The sequence below is a fragment of the Cryptomeria japonica genome, chromosome 7 (genome assembly GCF_030272615.1).
Source record: "Cryptomeria japonica chromosome 7, Sugi_1.0, whole genome shotgun sequence".
In the NCBI taxonomy this organism is placed as follows: Eukaryota; Viridiplantae; Streptophyta; class Pinopsida; order Cupressales; family Cupressaceae; genus Cryptomeria; species Cryptomeria japonica.
The window spans coordinates 815,905,781-815,925,577 of NC_081411.1; the positions used below are offsets into that span (position 1 = coordinate 815,905,781).

At 37.3% G+C, this 19,797-nt stretch overlaps 1 protein-coding gene across 2 annotated transcripts in view; it reads right to left on the reverse strand.

Annotated features, from left to right (window-relative positions):
• The window catches only part of LOC131041805 (serine/threonine-protein kinase TIO), a 114,222-nt gene that overhangs the window by 55,767 nt on the left and 38,658 nt on the right, over window positions 1-19,797 (reverse strand). For both annotated transcript variants that reach the window (XM_057975020.2, XM_057975019.2), the window contains exons 4-5: window positions 12,261-12,353; window positions 12,073-12,147 (exon numbers count right to left, since the gene is read on the reverse strand). In XM_057975020.2, the coding sequence (XP_057831003.2) occupies window positions 12,073-12,147; window positions 12,261-12,353 (168 nt within the window). The remainder of the gene's footprint in view (window positions 1-12,072; window positions 12,148-12,260; window positions 12,354-19,797) is intronic.

The window sequence follows — 19,797 nt, forward strand, 5'->3', positions numbered from 1 at the left end:
TACCTTCAAAACATTAAAATATACACAAAAGCAAACTGCTAGGTATGCATTATCAAGAACTATTTGCTTACACCTCAAATATCTCCATTGGACAAAATTATCATTCACCAAATTCCTATGTTGTATGGCCCATACTAATGAGACACGGACTCAGCGAGGGTGACTCGATTCGGGACTCGAGATTCGACAAAAAAACTCGGCACAGACTTGGCAAAGACTCAGCAAGTGAAAAACCCATGAAATTTAGGGATTTTTAAGGATTTAAAACTTGTATCATGCAACCTTCATTAAGTAAACCTTAAAGACACAATAACATCATCAAGTAGAAGCTAATTTGATCACATACACAAGTATACATTGATCACGTAATTATAAACACAAATTATAGTTGAAAGAAATAGCACACTTAGACATATAAATATTGTCAAATATATACACTACTCGTGGAATATTAAATCCATGACATCAAATGTTCCAAACAAATATCAAAACAATAACTAGAATTCTATGGCTCAAAGGTGTTTGCATGCCTCCTACGAAAGCATCTAAGGTAGGTCCCACTAACTAGTGGGTGTTTGGTAGTGGAGGTGCTAATGGGTTTGAGTGGTAGCAATGATAAGTTGCACAAGGTGTTAGACATGAGAAAAACCCAACAATAATTATGAATCTGGCCGAGTCCGGGAATCAAGACTCGTCGGGTCAAGGCTGAGTCTGCGAGTCTCGAGACTTGCCAGAATTCGCCCAAGGCTCGAACGAGCCCAGGTCCAAGCCCTTGGGACTCGCCCAAGGTCACTGGGCTCAAGACTCGCTGAGTCCTAGCAAGTCCCAAAACTCTAGTATGGCCCATCTTACACAAAAGGTATTCCATCCCATATGTTGGATAAATTAGTTATCCTTATCAAATTGTAAAATATGGGGACCAACCATATGCAGAGAATGATAGTTAGAACAAACCAACACGGCTGTACCAAGATAATATTGAAGAATATGACGCCACTATCAAACATTCGTTGTTGGATAAGTCAAGGAAGGGTGCTTCCAAGTTACCCAAGGATGTTGTGAGAGCCTATTTCAAGGAAGATATTGGAGACCTGGTAGTTTTGTTAAATAGAGTCATGGGTAGTCCACAAGGCGCGCCATTTGAGCCTTGGATGTACTACTTCATCAACGAGATAACTACCGGAGCGAAGATGATTGATTGGGCAAAGATTATAAGTAATAATCTCGATGACCAACTGAAGAACTTTGAGGAGAACAAGACATTTTATATGAGTTCCTATTTGGTGTAATCTCTTGCTCCAACTTACAGATATAGAGGACTCACCTATAGAGGAGAAGTCGGAAATAAGGAGAATCAGTTTGTTGTTTATGACTGCTACCCACAACTGCACTTGGAGGAAAAAATTCACTTAAAGAGAGTCAACAATACATTCTTGATGCACATTACCAAGACGCTCCAAGGTGGTCTTCATCAAAGGCTCTCTCAAGAATCTAAAGATTTTATCAGTAGATTCGAGCATTGGTACATCCAATACCCTAGATTTACTTATCTGAGAATTCAAGGATTCTTTGGACCTCCTTACAAGTTACCTATGTATCCCACCAACAGAGTAGTGTTGCTTGAAGTTGTTAAGCGACTTGAAAATTAAATGATTGTTCAAAGAGAGAAGTAAAAGAAGGCAGGAACGTCTTCTCTCACTATTGGAAATGGATTGGAGACATGTCCATCATCACAGGCTGTCGCTAGTGTTGAAAAGGAGCTTTCTTGGTACCCATTCTTCCAAAATAAGGCCAGAAAGTATTTTGACCTTTTTCACCAGATGAAAAAGGTTGATGGTGAGATATTCGAGCATAGACCTGATCTCGAAGACTATAGGGCTAATGCAGCTGATAGCTTTGAAATCAAAAGGAGATTGTGGTCCAGACTTCCCCTAAATTTGATTAGAGTAACACAAGTGTTTCGAGTAGCAGATCAGCTTGAAGATGATCCCGAGTTTGAGCAGACTCACTTTGATAAACTGAGAAATGAGCCCCTTGCCTTGGTCGATTGGTCAAATTCTGAAAGGTTTGATTTGAGCAACCTCGTGAAACCAGTGATTGAATATTCAAAATGGTGGGCAACGGAGAAGACAAAGGGTCTTAGATCCAAAGGTATCAATCTCACATATGATCTCATGGGAACCAATGAATCAATGTCTTCAAACCATGGTGTTTTGTCAAGTGTTGGATCCAGAAAAAGGAAAGAACCCACTGAAAAATTCTTCGAAAGGTAAAGGAAATAAAATAGTTGGAGATGCAAGCATAAAGTATAAATCAAATGAGGGTCATTCGACCTTAAGTGATGCATCCACTGCTCCAGTCAGGGCTACGGCTAATAAACAAGGGATGAATGCTGATATAGGGGGTAATGAAGTAAGAGCTCCTTCCCCTGCAGTGGAAGAGATAATGGAAGAACCAACTCAAGAGCCAAATTCTGCTAGGAATGTAGAAGTTGAAGAACCTGAGCCGCGAAGGGAATTCCTAGATGGTATAGTTACGAAACCAAAGGAAATAGAGGATAAGTTTGATGAGAGTGGCATGGAGCAATCAACCATTCCAGATTGGCTGAGGGAAAGAATAAAGGCTAAGGCTCCTAAGGAAGCTCATTCAAAAGAGAACATAGTGGCATTCCTGGTTATGGTGAGTAAACCAATTGAGATAAGACCGTCGAAACTAGCTAAGAGGTTCTCTTTAATTCAAAGAGATAGTGCAGGATTCAGATCAGTGCAAGTAGTTGTACCCAAAGAAGGTAAAACTCGGAATAATATTGCTCGAGAAGATTATTAGATCACTACAGTGGATTTGGGTAAGCCTACTCAAGCCCAAGAGATCCAAGATTTTGATGATTCTTGCAACGCCCTCAAGGCAAGACTAGCCAAGGAAAAGGAAAAAAGAAAGAAGGTTGAAGACAAGAATGAGCAATGGAAGAGATATGTTCAACATTTGAGAAAACCTATAGATCGAGAGGAGGTACCCGTTGCTCCACCCATACCTCTTGCACAAGAATCATTAAAGGATTATGAAGACATGAAGACAACTTTCAGAGAAGCTAAAGAATGGACTGTTGATGCCTCAAAACGTGCTGACATACTCATTGAGAACCTGATATCAACACATGACTCCACGTCTTCCTTATTGAGCAGAATTCAAAACACACCGGAAGCTTGGGAAGATATTGAGGATATACAAAGAAGAATCATTCCATGTCTAAAAACAATCAGAGGACTTTCTCAGCAAGATCTTATAGACAGAAAAGTCATCCGACCTGGTGACCTATATGATTTCAGTACTTGGTACTTTGCCTTGGTTACAAGGGTTGAATCTTTGAGAAAATCTGAGGCTAAGTGTTTAGAAATTGAAAAGACCATCAAAGATATTCAAGACAAGGTCTTCTTTGTGGCAGCTGAGATATTGCAACAGGGTGAGGTGCGAGAGAAGCATCTGCGTGCAGAGAATTTGAGGGCCAAAGTTCAAGGAAACTTCTTCAAAGTTTTAGGGCCAATTCTCGAGGAGGATCTCTCCAAAGTTTTGAGCTTCATACGCATAGATGAAAATTTCCTGACACAAGCAACTAGCTAGGAAGACACTCTCGCCACATGTACTGATAATGTGGATATGGTCGACTTCCAAATTAGCAACTTGCCAAGTGTCACCATAGAGGAGGTGCGACTTCTTGTGTCCAGGTACATCGAATCTACAAAGAAGGAAACTGGACACTCACCTCAATGAGAATAGCAGTTGCACCACTTGTCTCCTTGTTCATTTTAACTATTAGAGTTTGGGGAAACCCTAATTAGGGTTTTGAACTTCTAATCTGAGCCCTTGATCATTGTTTGATCTCGTCCATTGATAATTTCTTGACTACTATGTAAGGTTGCCTCCTCTCATTTGGAGAGTGTGAGGTTTTTGAAATATTGTTGCATGAAGGTCATTTCCAAATAATATATTACATGTGTGCTTTCTCTTAAGGCTTTGTAATCTCTATTGTTTGAGTGATTAAGCAAAGTTTTCAATTTCTTCAACACATTAGTTAGAATTTATTTCATGTTATTAGATTGAATGAAAGATTTGATAAGTATTGGTTTATGGTGTATCTCTGCTCATACTTTTGGTGAATGGATGATTTTCATTCACTGTGCAAAGTTAGTCTGAGCTTTCCATTTTGTGCATGCTTAAACTTCTGATCATAAGCACATCCCTTAAGATTGCATCCACTTTGTGTAAGTTGTCTTAAGTGAGGCAGAACAAAGTGCGGTCTATTGAGTTCACCGAATCAATACCATCTCTGGAATTCATAGAATTAGAGTAGAATTCTCAACCCATATCCCTTTGGTCTTTTTTGAAAGTCTTAAGCCCCAAAAATCCAAAAAAAAGACGAAAGAAAGAATGAGAGAGAGCTTTAACTGACAAATCTATCCAAGTCCCAAAGTTGTTGACAACTCGTTCAAGCATAAGTCCCTTTGTGTATTACCAACAAATCACAACGCCCATTGAGCTTATCCACACGTCAAGACCTGACAAAAGAAACCTTGGAATCGTTGTATGATCTTCTAGCAATCTTAGCATATGAGGTGATTTTTCAAGAGAGGATAAATTATCTTTGGGTATTTTATTCTAATGTTTGGTAGATGATAAAACAAACACCAACACGCCCAAGCATTAAAAAGTGGTAATGTTTGTACATTCCAAACCTTGTGAATATTGCAAGTTCACTTGAGGTTATGAATCCAACCCAAATGTGCTCAGATCATTTGCCCTTTCTTGAAACGCAATGGTGCTCACAATGTTGAGTGGCCCATTGCAAAAACTAAACCTTGAGTTGAAAGAAAAAGTATAACACTTAGCTTGAATTACATTCTATCCCTTTCTTCAAAAATCAACAATGGATGTGTGCTAGGGCAAGTGTGGTCCATAGTGGTGTCAACGAGTACATCCATCTCTATCGAGGATCCAAATCTCGTGGATGTTGAACTTTAGAAGGCTCGTGCACAAGTGATGTGCATGTTTTGAGTAGCTCAACTTTGAACACAAGGTGCATGGCGAAGTTGTAATGTTCCCTTTTTATGGCCTTTCCAATATCCTTTGAAACTCCAACTTTCTTGGAGAGCACTAGACATTTTGATGTGGAATTCCAAAATGGAAGTGAACTCAAGAAACCGAGACAAGTCCCATGGTACATTCTGAATTGCAATTTAAACATTCTAAGAGCATTCCACATTTCTTGGAGAATCTGCTATTTTTGGAAAGCACCGATCTTCATTAAGATTATGTTGGCATGGACAAAATTCATAATAGGCCTATTTGAGTATTTTCTGCAACTTGGAGATTGTGCGGGAATATAATTATTTTAAATATAAAATGACTCATATGGTTCAAAAGTAAATTAAAACAAAAGTCACTTCATAAAGAGATAAAATATGATTTTTCTAGAAAGTTATTAAATGCTTAGAAACACATAACTTCTATAAAGATCCAAAAACAGTTTATAAAAGGAGGTTGTGAGGAGACATTTCCTTGTTCTTGGTATTTGTATTTTCTTGAAACCCAGTTGTGTAGGTTCAATGGGTTTGTTCAACAACACCCCAAAGACAAAATCCTAAAGGAAATTTTGGGGAAAGATTTCCCCCTAGCCAATGCTGAGGTAGATTCACACAGGATTCACAGGTGTTCTGTTTAATTGAAGGTTTATAAATTTGTGCCAAAGTATTGCAATATATGTTATATATTTCAGTACGCCTGTAAGAAGCTACAAAGAAAAGATTTATTACGAATTTGCAAGGTAAATAACTTTTATTATTGATTTAGATGGACCCAAACCTAGCCACTCCTTATAGGAGCTATTTCAATTTATTAAAGAAGCTTGAGGATGGTAGCATAAGAGGGACAAGAAAGTGATTCCTTTTACATTTGTTTTTTCTGGGAGCTGCTAATTCTATCTCCCCTCTAAGGGTGAAATATGGCGATAAAGGAGTGATGCACTGCCCAAGACCAAGGGAAGCTTGATTAACTACACCATCCGCCCCTATTTATGCATCATTATCACTCCGAATTGGTGTGCAACAGCAGGTTGGAGAAATACAGAGGTCTGAAACACAGGGAACGCATTGAATACAATTATGTATGAGGCCAAAAGGGACAGATTTATCAAATTTCTGATGTATATGAGAGTCTTCAAGAGTTGAAGGTTAGCAAAATTTGCCTTTCGGCTGTTTATTTGCATAATAACCTTTTATCAGCAATAGAATTGTTGAATGCCAAGTGTTTGTAAAATGATCATTGATAGTTGCAGCTGTTCTAAACCCTTCAAATCAGATTTATTGACTGATTTTATGGAATTCAAACTATTTGCCAAAATGTCTGAGAGTTTAAACTGAACCATGTACAAGTATGAGGGGAATTTTGGTAGGAATTATTACAGAAGTGTGCAGGAAGACCAAGGAGACTACATTCTATCTAGTTGAATCCTTGGAATCACTCATTTTGTAGATACAACCAGACTTTGTCACGCATTTGAAAAGCGTGCAACGTCCAATATGAATCCTTACATCCTTGTACTTCTATTGTTGGCAACCCAAAACATTTTGAACTAGGCAATGCACTTGTTAAATGTGTTGAAGGAATTTTTCAATTTTATCCAACTTTCTTGGCCTTAGTGCTGATTTCTAGAATCATGGGGGTATGGAAAAACGATGCCAAGAACTGCTGCATGTTAGAGCCTATAACATGTCTTGTCTAACTATGAATAACATTGTTTTAAGCATGTTTGATGGATAGCAAGATATAATTCAGAATGAGTACTTTTCTATAGTTTGCAATAATTGCACTAGGGTGCAATTAACCACATCAATCTTCCCAATTTCTAAGGATTGTCTACGGGGTTGAGCTTAAGTGGTTAAAATGTTGGATTTTCATTGTGGAGACCCAAGTTCAATGCCCCATAGGGACATCTAACGTAGAATTCGAAGTTGTAACTCTTGGTCTTCCATAGTTGGCTTCTAATATGAAGGTGGTTTCTAAATAAAAGTGTACTTCTAAATAGTGACTCTTGGTCTTCGATAGGTGATCTCTATTGTGTTTTCTCATAAGGAGCTTGTATTGGTCTCATGTTGATGCTCAAATCAGCAAGATATTTGTAATCGATTAGCAATTAAAAAAAATGTCTAAAGATTGAATAGCATTGATCTATTAAACAAAGTTTCTAAGATATCAAACAAAATTGGCCAACATTGGCTAAAACCTAGAATCCTGATCAAATACAATAGAGAGAGCAACCTAAAGTGCACCCAAACATGTTGGAAGAAGTGTCCTGTTGTTTTGGATGCATTGACAGTCCTCTTGCACACAACCATGATCTCCACCTATAAGAAACAATCAACTACAGCAAACATGAAGTCTTGGAAATGTTTGATCATCAGTAGACTAAATAAGAAACCTATGTTGATAAATTCCCACAGCCTAGATGGGACCAAAAGAGTCGACTAAAATGTTTACTTAGACTTAGCTCACAAGATTTGACTCATTGATCCACACAAACCAACGATAGAAATATGCAAGTCAAAAAAACCTTGTAGTTCAATGTGATTGTGACAAGTTGGCTGTAATGTCTCCAATTTTGAAGAAGGATTAATTAATTAATTTAATTAATTAAGTTGTCCAAATTATTGATATATTTTATGGATAGCTTGATTAATTATTTTAATTAATAATATTGTTAATTATTTATAAAGTTATCAAATAAATTAAAAATTAAAAGATGACTTCATATTTAATTGAATATTAAATATTATTTCATAAAGTCACTTCTAGAAGCTTCTAGATGGTGGGGAGAAAAAGTATTTAAGGAGATCAAGTCGAAGCTTCAAGAGAGTATCAATTTTGGATTTGATGAACTGTCTGATGCTTTGCATTAGTTGAATCTCTGAGGACACAAACCTTCAGCAGATTGATAGGAGGGCTGGACGAAACCCTAGTTCTTCTTCTTGGGAGTGGATTCGTGACGGAGTCCACATCAGCACCAAATTTGTGAAGTCTTCTTTTGAAGACAAATTTGCAGAAAGAAGATATTCTTTGGTTGAGCTCATCAACAATTGGCATATATGTGCATCGATTTCATTGAGGGTCTCAAGGCGAATCTTCCTAGCAGCAATTTGAAGGTGAATTGCAGGTGTTAATTCAGTCTGAAGCAAATCGAATCTCACCCTTCCTTTCCACGAAGTTGATCTTATCTTCTTGATTGAGCATCGAACCTAACGATTGGTGATAGCACTATGAATAGATAGAGACAGCGATCATATTCAGGGTGAGAGGGGAAACCTTTGAGCTGGCAATTAATCATTATCAGACTTTGCATCTGCAGCAGGTCCATTTTTGCTAAGTTTGACTTTGGGCTTATTGAAGACATTTTGGAATGTTCGGATCCTCTCAATTCATTGCTGATTGAAGAAGATATCATTCTCTGTTTTCTGAGTTTTGATCTCAGACTTTATCAGACTTTGTACAGCTGAAAAACACCCCCGATTCAATTCACAAGGGGCTGTTGGTGCATCAATTTTATCTACCAACTGAAGCGCTTCATTTCTAAGATGGTATTGATGCTTTAAGTGACTGAAAGAGGGGCCTAGCAGCGGCATATTATTTTTACAGTCTGAAGCAATCTGAAAACAGGGGCGATTTTTGGAGAGGACATCATTTGCCTCAAGAGGGATGGCATCTCACTGATATTGCTTGTTTCTTCAGCAACTTTTTGAGGCGATTCTACGAGCAGGTTCTTGTCTTAGTTCTATTGTCATTTTGGGTTCGCAATAATGCTGTAGATGGTACGATCTGAACATATATATATTTAGAATTCAAATCTGACTTTGTATTAGAATTGCATTCAACAATAAGTCAGTTTGGGAGTCATATTTGTGTCACATAATTGATGGAATAACTTGCAGGTCTGATTAGTATTATGATATCAGTCGTATGCCAAATGTTTGAAGAAATGTCACTTGACTATTAAGGCACATTAGTCATTTGTAATTCATATATGCATTATGAATGTCAAAGAGTCATTTTGCAGTGAGTTTGTGATTGAAATCTCTTGCCATTACATTTGTATCAGTGTCAAATACAAGGTTATCAATCTGATTTCAGAACTGTAAGCTTAATGATTGCATGAGAACTGTTTGAAATAATACCTGGAATCAAAAACCAAAAGACTGCATCAGAAACTGCATAACGCGCAGATTATACAACTGTCCAGAAAACCGCATAACACGCTGGTTACACAGACAGAAAACTAGAACAGCAGGTCATCCGTCAATTGTTTGACGATATTCCTTGCATTCTTAGTCCAATGTAAGCAGGCGATATTACATTGGCCAATCTTAAATGATTTTAATCTTTGAGGGATCCATGAATTCCATCACAATCAATGATGCACCTAAAGTATTGGACATAAGTAAAACAATGTTCCACGGGCGTCGGGGATGGGGGGATGGAGGGCTTAAGTTTCGGGGACGGGGGGAACGTGGGCCTGGGGGGGGGGAACACATCCCCGTGGAAAACTTTACTAAAATCAAATGTACACTCATAGTAGCATTCCATTTACACAACATTGACACGGCATGGCAAAAGTGTAAATCGAATTCAATTACTCTGGTACAAAACAAGAAAAACTCAGTGATAACTCAGGTAACTAAAAAAGAATATTATATTTGTAAAAATAGAGAAAATTTTTATGTTCAAGCAACTTGGAACATTGGAATTTATATTTTTTTCCACTTACTGCATGCTGTGAAGTCTGAATGAGCACGGTGGGATGGCATTCTCAATCATCATGGATGTCAACATTGTGATCACTACACCATTTCTTTCCATACCCTTTATCTTGTTTCACAAAAGGAGCTTCTAGTTGCATGGTTACCTATGGCTTAACCAAAGATTGCCCACTGCAAGTCTGCTGTTGCACAATACAGACTTGAATATTTCCTGGAAGTATTCTCTTGTGCAAGGGACCAAAATCATATCACAGGCCCTCACTAAGCATTAGGTTGCAGCACACCAATGAGAGCCCTTTCTCACTATTTCCAAAGCTTCCTGGGTACGGTTCTATACTTCTGCTGAAGCAAGTTATTTTGCATTGTCATACATCTTGGTCTCATATTTTCACTAATCTGGCTAGTCTGAAACAGAACCAAGTTGTATTCTTTCATTGCAATACCACAAATAAGTTTGAGTGGTCATGCATGGCAAGGACCAAATGAAGATTCTGAGAGCTACTGACCAGAACGATAAGGAACTCTAGGCAAGGAAATACTGTTCTAGGTTGGTAGGAAAGACAAACAAAGAATGACATGGGTAATTGCTGTAAACTAATGATTCATGTTGAGCCTAAATTTGCAGACAGACATATCTGGGAGCATGTAAGTGGCATTCAACATTCAATGATATTATAAAAAATAATGCACAAGCACCATCACACTATCAGCATGAACAGGGGATAGCAGATATAGCTTTCCTGTTTATTATGAAAAAGGTGTTATGCATATTCATCTGATTCTGGAATTAGAAACCACAACTGTGAATTCCGTGGGCGTAATATATAGATAGATTGTATGGCATTGAGAATGTGCAACAAAAGATGAAGATTGTACGGTGGCCACCAATGTCCCCCATAGAACAAATTGAACTGGAAGTATGAGAATTCTAGTTTCTCCATCAGTTACAAGGCAGTTCAGTTCCAAGAAGCCTTACTGTGCCAGCCACTTCAACTGCCAGAGTCATTTCTTGTTCTGGGAGTTGATGTGTCACTCAATCAAGTGCTTAAGACTTGTGCTCTATCCATACCCCATCTTTTTCATGTTATACATATGGAAACTGACATGATGATGTCCTCTTCACAACACTCCTCACAACCATTAAAAAGTATACAAGAAGCAAAGTGAAAATTAATACATTGCATATATCATGGATTTGCTCTGTGCTGCAATCTCATTTGTGCTCACATTATAAAACCAAAGTCGTGTTCATTGTGTGCTTTGATAGAAGAAATCTTCTTTTTTGATAAGAGCCGACTGACATGCAATTTAATATCATAGTACACATAGAATACAATTATCACTTTGAACAAGATCTACTAGTTTGGATTCAAATATGAGTATTAAGTAATGATTAAAATAAGCATCTCAAGTTGACATGAATCTCAGAGCTTAAATTAGAAGAATATATATGTCATTCCACATCCTAACAGCAATTTATTGTCTGTTAAGCAGTTCATAACAAGCAAACTTCTGTCTGCAGCATAAAGGGAAAGTAAACATTCTCTGTAAAGTAATCTCACATTCTCCAATATTATTCATTGCATCAAAAACATGCCATGTAAGGAGAATAACCATAAGGTTGGGTACAGCTAACCAAATTCAGTTGGAAACCACTCATAACGAATTACGCCCTCAGAAACTTTTAACAATTATGTTTAAACTATCCACAGTTAGGTTGGATTACAAATTGGAAGTACTGATCTCTGAGATGAGATCCTTGATCCACGATCCCTTGAATAATAATTGCCTACTTCCATAGTATGTATCCAATCCAGAATGATTTACAAGAATTAATCAAACCCTGGTAAATTTAGCATGCCACTGATACAGTTAATAATTTTACTAGAATGACAAAAATTCAGAAGTAGAAAAACAGGTCTTCTAAGGCTTCTAAGTAGACTTAGCATTAACTGTATTATGGCTAGGTCTCTGTGTGTTGGGCCTTTAATTAGAAACTGAAAGTAGCATCCTGATTGGCAACAGACCAAAACGTAACATGGAAATCATGTTTGAAGCCTTATATTTAGCCTTGTATATCTACTATCTAGTCTTTCAAAAGATATCAGGGATTGGCATATACCGTATGAGAACTAGAAAAATAAAAATATTGAGAAAAAAGTTCTGAAGTTTAGCTTCATCAAGGTTAATACTATTTCTAGAAAAAACAACATACTCAACTGAAATCTTTCATCTCGTAGCTAAAAAATGCATGAAGCAAAGAATAGAATACCAGTTGTTTAGCAATAGCCTGAACTTGTGCTTCAGGAAGGCATTTATCATCTTCAAGAATCTCAAAAAGTTCACCCTGACATCAAAATTAAAAAGTCTGTCAATTATATTTCTATTGTTTTGAAAATGGTATTTTGGCAACAAATAGAGATTGAAATAGCAATGATGAGCTGGTGATATGCTACATACCTGTGCAAATTCTGTCACAACACAAAACTCCTGTGGGCTTTCAAAGGCATCTAACATTTCTATGATATTCTCATGTTTCAATTGCCGTAATATCTGACAAAAATTATAACACTTAGAATCACATTGCAAAGGCTCCACCCAGGTATTATTTTCTCTGGTATAAATGGTGTCCTTGCAATTGTTTAGCAGGAAAGAATAAAGAAATAAAGAAAGAAAATTATGTTAATATCTGCAAATGTCCTACATAGTCCTACAAGACATTACATTTTTTTAAAGATAATTTCCTTAAAAATAGTATTTAATGTGAAAGTTTTCAACAATAGCAGAAAGAAAGAAAAAACAATAATGATGAATAAGGCATCATACTCCTGTTTCACATTAGATAAATCACTATGAAACCAGGAATATAGATAATTTGGAAATGAAAATATTAAACCAACCTAATTAAAAACAAATTTGAAAGTCATAAGATGTAATACAAAATAACTGTTTACCCTTGCTTGACAAAAGCAATGCTACCATTAACACAACTTTGTATCCTCGATTGCGTAAGTATAATGTAAAAAAAAGCATCACAGAAATGCTGAAGCTCTAGAAATGTTTGTTTTGTCGCTCACAATTTTTAAGAAAATCAGAATAGATATATTTTCTAATGTGCTTTAAAATGCAAATACCACAAGAATCCTTGACAAAGCGTTATTCTGACTTACACATTCTGTTTGGCACCATATCTGAGGAATTATAAGCTGAGTTGCTGGTCCTGGTATGGTGATGGGTACGGGTATGACTTTGGGATTCAGATACATACGGCATTTTTTCTCCGAAGTACAGGTTTGTATTTAGAAGTTGCTGATAAACAAAATATTTAAATGCCTCATCATTTGAAAAAATGAAAAGACTTATAAATTCATAATTCAGTGACTTGTCAACTGTCAATACACAATCAAAATTACAATCAATACTCGATGATCTTCATATTGCACATTTGACTCAATTTCATGATAACCCCAAGTTACCATGCCACTTCCACTAGCCATGTGTTACCTATAAAATTTTCAAACTTTGAAAAGCTGTCCCCCTATGCTATTTCTCTCTTTCGCTCTTGTCGCGGCCTTTCCAAATTTCTTAACTTTTGTCACGAGATTCTTAGCTTTTAGAACCGCTCGATCGTCTGACCAACTTAGGGAAGTCTACATAATGTTAGTCGGACTTGTGGTCACTTTCAAAAGGAGTTTGATGGTTGTGAAGTTGCCCAACCTCCCGACTTTCCAACACCCTTTGTGTTGTGGTGAATGTCCAACTCTCTCGAGAATTCAAAGGACACTATTGGTTCTAAGTAAGGACATTTGGTGAAATAATTTCAAGTGGTTTCGGTGCCTTGGGATGGCAGCACAAGTGATGGTACAAATAGGTCTTGCTTGGGGGCCGACAAGATTAAATGGGACTATCAGATTGATAAGATTAACGACTTCTTGTTGTCCCTCCTTCCACCTCGTCGATTGCCACGTCATGCATTATTTTCAAGGAACAAACCAAGGCGAGATTTGTGAAGTACCATCATTAATGGTCGTTAAGCAATCCAAATACGAAAAAGGGTGACGGCATGCGTTACTTCATTTGATGTTGTCATTCTTGCAAAAAAGATTAAAGATAGCTGAAGGAGGAAATTGCCATCATTTCTACATGTATCATAATAGTCTTGCCTCATGAAGGTGAACTGCATTTTCATAACCTAGATTTGAATTGGCCAAAGAAAGAGCAGGAGGATATAGTCCGACATTTACGGTCTTTTGCATGGAAAGCAAGAACTGATTTCAGTGAATATAGGAGGGTCATCACACTATTAGATAAGATTGTAGAACAAGCCGAGAATCACGAACAACGACTGCAAGACGAGCTAGCAGCAGGAGGAAACCCAGATAATTAACTTTGGCAAAATGGTGCTCCCAGCTGGAAGAGGTCCCGTAACGCAGCCCGATGTCAACCCAGTGCAATGGCATATTCTTTTGAATTTATCTGACTTTTTCCGAGCTACTGTTTTTGATTGGGAATGGTTTGAAGGTATCTTGTTGATGCTGGTCGAAGAAGAAGAAAAGGCAAATGAGATCGACAAACGGATTGCGGAGCTGAACCTGATGATGTAGTCTAAGCCTGGCAATCTTATAGTCTTATCTGTTGTGAAGCGGTTTATATTTTGATGTTGCCATAGAATTTTTGTTTTGAAATGGTCATGCTCAAGACCGTTATCTTTAGTAACCGTTTCTTGGGAAAAAAAAAAAAAAGAGGATAGTAACTATAAATGGGTAGATTAGTTAAGTTCAAGCGATCTTTTGGGCAAACTTTGTTTTTCTCATAAGAGCAAAACTTTATGCATGTGGTGGCTTTCATATATTCGTAATCTTTGAATTATGTTGAGTGAATGCTTTTCTATTACTTGAAATGGATCTCAATTGGTGAATTTATATTTAAGTGGTGGATGATTTGAAATTTCAGTTGTTGTGGAATATTATAAGTGAATGGTGTTTCATAGTGGCTTTATATTTGAAAATCTGAAAAATCTAAAAAATAGTAGTTAGTATTGTTAATGCCTTTACAAAGCTTTCAGGTTAAAAGCTCTTTCTTTATTTGCTTTCTAGTTAAAAGCATATGAGTTGTTTGTTCATTCATTGAAAATCATTAAAAGGTAGCTGCCACCTTGTAAAAAAATTTGAGAATCAGTCAATTAATAGTTTGTTAGACTAGTTCAACTATGGTTACATTTGTCATCCTCATGGGCGTGAGAATATAGAGTTAGGTGACAAATCTATTAACCAACACCATGTCATATGTAGAAGTTTCCTCACCTAGAGAGTTTTTTGGCAAGTTGTGCAACAACAACATCTAAGTCAGCACGCTCAAGAGTTAGATCCCAATTCCTCGTCACCTAAGTCACAAGGTTCAAATTCGAATTTGACGAAAAAATCCAGCATTTAAAATGCCTTGCATAGATTTAATTTATTAAAATATTAATAACATATTCTTAAAATGATCAAAATAGTTTAAAATTGATAAATAGATTTAGAGTTATTCACACAAAAACATATAAAATTAAAAATTAATTTAATACCACATAAATATTAGTATAAAATATAAAATTAATTTAATCCATTCTCATAAGGACAGCTGGCTGCAAAGTGTCCAGCATTTCCACAATTAAAGCACTTGAGAGGCATCTTCTTCTTTTATTTGCTGAATTCCTTCTTCACCCTTTTCATGAACAAAGCTTCCTTTGAATCTGAATCATCAGCCGAACTATCACTTGATACTTGCTCTTTTTGTTTGCCTTTCTTTGAAGCTTTGAAAGCAGTCTCTCTTTTTGATGATTTAGTGTTTGTCCTCATCTCATAGGCTATCAATATGACATCGAGTTTGTCAATGAACGGTTTATCAAGATCAACCATCTCCTCTATGGTGTTTAATCTTAGAATCAAATCTTAAAGGTAAAGACCTTAAGATTTTCTGAATAACCAAACTATCATCAACCTTCTCACCAAGACCGTTTAGAGAATTGACAACTTCATCTACTCTCAGAAAGTATGCTGCGACATTCTCATCTTCTTTCATTTTTAGACTTTCAAACTACATTCTATGAGTTTGAAGCTTGGCTTTCTTCACTTTTCATCTCCTTCGTAGGCATTTTAAGCTTATCCCACAGCTTGAGCACTATCACAGTGCATAACTTTCACAAATTCGGATTCAAATAATCCACACAAAATAGCATTCATAGCCTTTGCATTGCATTCAAAAGCTCTCTTTTCATCAGTAGTAGATGAAGGATTCTGAGGAGGTGTCACCTGTTATAACACTATTCCAAACATCAAATAAGCTCTCGTCCAAACACACCAGAAGGCATAATTAGTGCCATCAAAAAGAGGAGCCATGTTCGTTGCTAGTCCTTCTAGAGCATTCATTATGCAATCAAACAAGAAACAACCTTCAAGCTTTTAAGCTTTTGCAAAAGGTACTGGTTCTAATACCAATTGAGAAGCACAAAGGAAACATTGAGAGGTGGGAGGGAGGGGGTGAATCAGTGTATCAAAAATTTCAAAACTTTTGAATGCTCAAGAAATCTTCTAACACGTAGACATAGATATGCAAATCAAAACACAAAACAAGAACACAAATATTCTCACGGAAAACCCTTTTGGGTAAAAAACCATGGCATCAAGAGATTTCCATTAACATAATTGGGCACCAACCCAAGATACATAAGACCAATCAAAGAGCACGAACTCTCTAAAGAGAACGCTCAACAAGGATGAAGCACCCACTCCATCCAATATAGGCACCAACCTCAAACTCTCTGCAATTCAAAAGAATCAAGACAAGTTCTAAAAATGATGATTCTAATTATATTCTCAGTAAAAGCTTCTTCAGCACTACTTCCTCAAGATTATATGGATGTATTTAAAAATACAACGAAAGATAGCTCACTGAATAATCATTTCAGCATCAGAAAACTTCCAATATCAATTTCATCTCTTCGAACAACTCTAACAAAACCACAAGAAACAATAGCACAGCACATGTCCCTCCTTCAGAAAACATGGTTTAGATAGCTCAATGCACTACCAAAACCATTCATGTGTTTTTTTTGTCTGTAACAATACCCAACAGAGTCATATCTACTTATTAAACATAAAGCACGAGCTGTTTTGCACCATACGCATATCAAAAATTAATATTCAACACACACCATAGAAACTACAGATGTCATTACAAATGTGGACTTCCTCAGAAACGTCCAACTCTCCCACCACAATCCCAAAATAGAACGCACACCATGAATTCCAAACAAAAAAAAAAACTCCTACATCGCACAACAACACCCGATATCAATATTTGTTGCAAGTTGTGCGCCCTGGGTCTCCTTGTCTTGTGCAGCGTAGTGCTCGGGTTTGTGACATGACTTAACCGCCTCATGTGGACTCTATAAGTCTAGTGGTTGTATCAAGCATTGACCGGTCGAGCTGGTCAAGCAGCTCAAATAAACTTCAAAATTAACCTTGACATCAATGACAAGAATTCCAACAAAGTTGAGGGGGCAATGCCTCTCGTGGGTGTTTGGGAGCAATGTTCCCAACAAGGTCGAAGGGGGTGTCCCTCGCAAGGTTTGCGGGAAACCCCCACCAACGAGCCCTTCAAACCTTCATGGCACACGCAATTTTCACAAACTTATCACTAAAGGGAAAAATTATGTGTTTGGAACTCTTTTAGTTTATAAAAATATTTTTAAAAAAAGTTGTTTTTCTTTGGGCAGCCCTTGGGTTCCCCTAGGTTTGCCAAAGTTCAGCCCAAGATCCCACCTAAGCACTCTAGGTTCCCTGTGGGTCCTTCAAGGTTCTCGAACAAGACCCTATGCAAACCCAATGACATACCAACCCCAAACTAGACATATACAAGTACAAGGGGTTCTAGGAAATCCCAATAACTCAAATTATAAGCATGTAAACTACCAATGTTTTGGTGGGCAATGTGGCACATCAACCTTGAACTGCATGACAATAGATCCACCACAGTGTATGATAGTAGATTTTTTTGTGTGTTTTATTGATATGAAGAACTAAAATTACATAGGAAACAACCCTAGAAAATTGGGGAGTACAAAAGGACAAATGTACAAATATTAAGCAAGATCAGCAAGCATACCCACCAGTAAGCCCCTTGACTGAGTCTCATTGTTACCAGCTTTTCTTTTTTCGATCATCAATTCCAAGGTGGATTGTTTGCCCACAGCTATGCTTTTAGAAGTCTCTTTGGATCTAATTTTTGCATTTGTCTTTTTTCCCTTAGGTTTTTGGTTGATGACATGAGGAGCAAAGAGAGCATCATCTTCTGCCATTTTACAGTTTACCATCTTCTAGAGCAATTGCAAAACATTCAGCTTGAGCGTTGTCTTCGGCTGGCAATGTCTTATCATCAGGTAGTGTCTCCTCTTCCAAAATTCTCACCTCCTTAGATACCAAGTCCACAGCAGCACCTAACTTTTCCATACAATCTACATCTGGGGACAAGACAGAAAGGGGATTAGAAGAATAGGATCTTTTTCAAAAGCACTCAAATTTTCTTTAGCCTAGTTGCTTGTCCTATTAGCTTTTTGAAATTCCCCTTTTTGAGTCTCACATTTAGGATTTTAGTGCAGTTTCTTTAAAAATGCCCATACTCATGGCACACATTGCAATTGAACAGTCTATAATACTAGTCAATATTTTGAGTGCAGATAAAATCCTTCACTATTTGATTGAGGGATTCGGGAAGCCCATAAAGAACATCAACTTCCACACTAAGATGGGCAACTGAATAATTTTTTTCTTTGGGTTGTGCCCATGTATTATATTTCGCAATAGTGTTCCATATTGCCTTCAAAGCTTTTTCATTACATAATAACAATGAAATAAATGGGACTCTTACCCAGAATAGTGCCGAAGAAGGATTTCCTTCCATTAGATAAAACATGAGCATCCAATGATCCAAGTACAGACTGCAAGCACCCAAATGCCAGGGGCCATTGCACAAAATCAAACCTCTCTCTTTAACAGAGAATGTTGCAATCAAAAAAGCTCTCCCACACAATGTAATGTCAATCAATTCCCCCTTTAAGCTTTGGTTTCCACTCTCTGTCCACCCAGTTTATCAACAATTTGAAGGATGACCAAGCGTTTGTTAATTTACCAACCAAAGCATGCTCAAAATACTAACAGATCAAATCCATCGGCTTTCCATGCAAGATTTCTCCAGAGGGAATGTCATCCCAGAGTTATATCATTCAAAGACTTCTATTGCTCTGCCGAAAATTGGTGTCGTCCAAAACAGCAGCAAATGCATTCAAAGCTGAAAATAGTTTCACCCTGACACGCGCCCATGCAGCAACATCTTTGTAGGAGCAGGGGGGCACAGAGGTGAGGCAATCAGAATTCACAGAATACAAAGGAAAAATAAGCCCCAGAAAATTGATACACCTATCGTAAATCAATACATACCCTTAACAAACATTAAGGCCAAGTGGAACATGCAAGATATCAAGACAGACAACGACCATACAAAGAATCCGGCCCATGAGAAAATACTAAACCAAGGCAAGAGAGGCCAAAACAAAGCCAAGCAACTAGCAAGCTTACTGCTTGAACCCTAACACAACATCATTCCACAGAGCATACTTTTCTATCCTATTCCATTAGTCATATGTTAGTAGATATCAATAGGGTAAAACCTTAATTACCATCATAATCTATTGGATAGTTAGGCATGGCCACCTGTTGATGTGTATTTTGTACACGACCAAACACAGAATAAAATACCCAAAGGTATCTTATCCTCTCTTGAGTAAAGTTTCTGAATGCTGAAGATATCGCAAGAAGGATCAATCAGTGAAACTTCAAGGTTCTGTTATGTAGGTTCTCTACTCATGGATAAGCACCAGTGGTCGTTGTGTTTACTATTTTTTCAAGGGGCCTTACGTACTTTCAGGGAAAGCTTGTTCATGTGACTACTTTTCAAA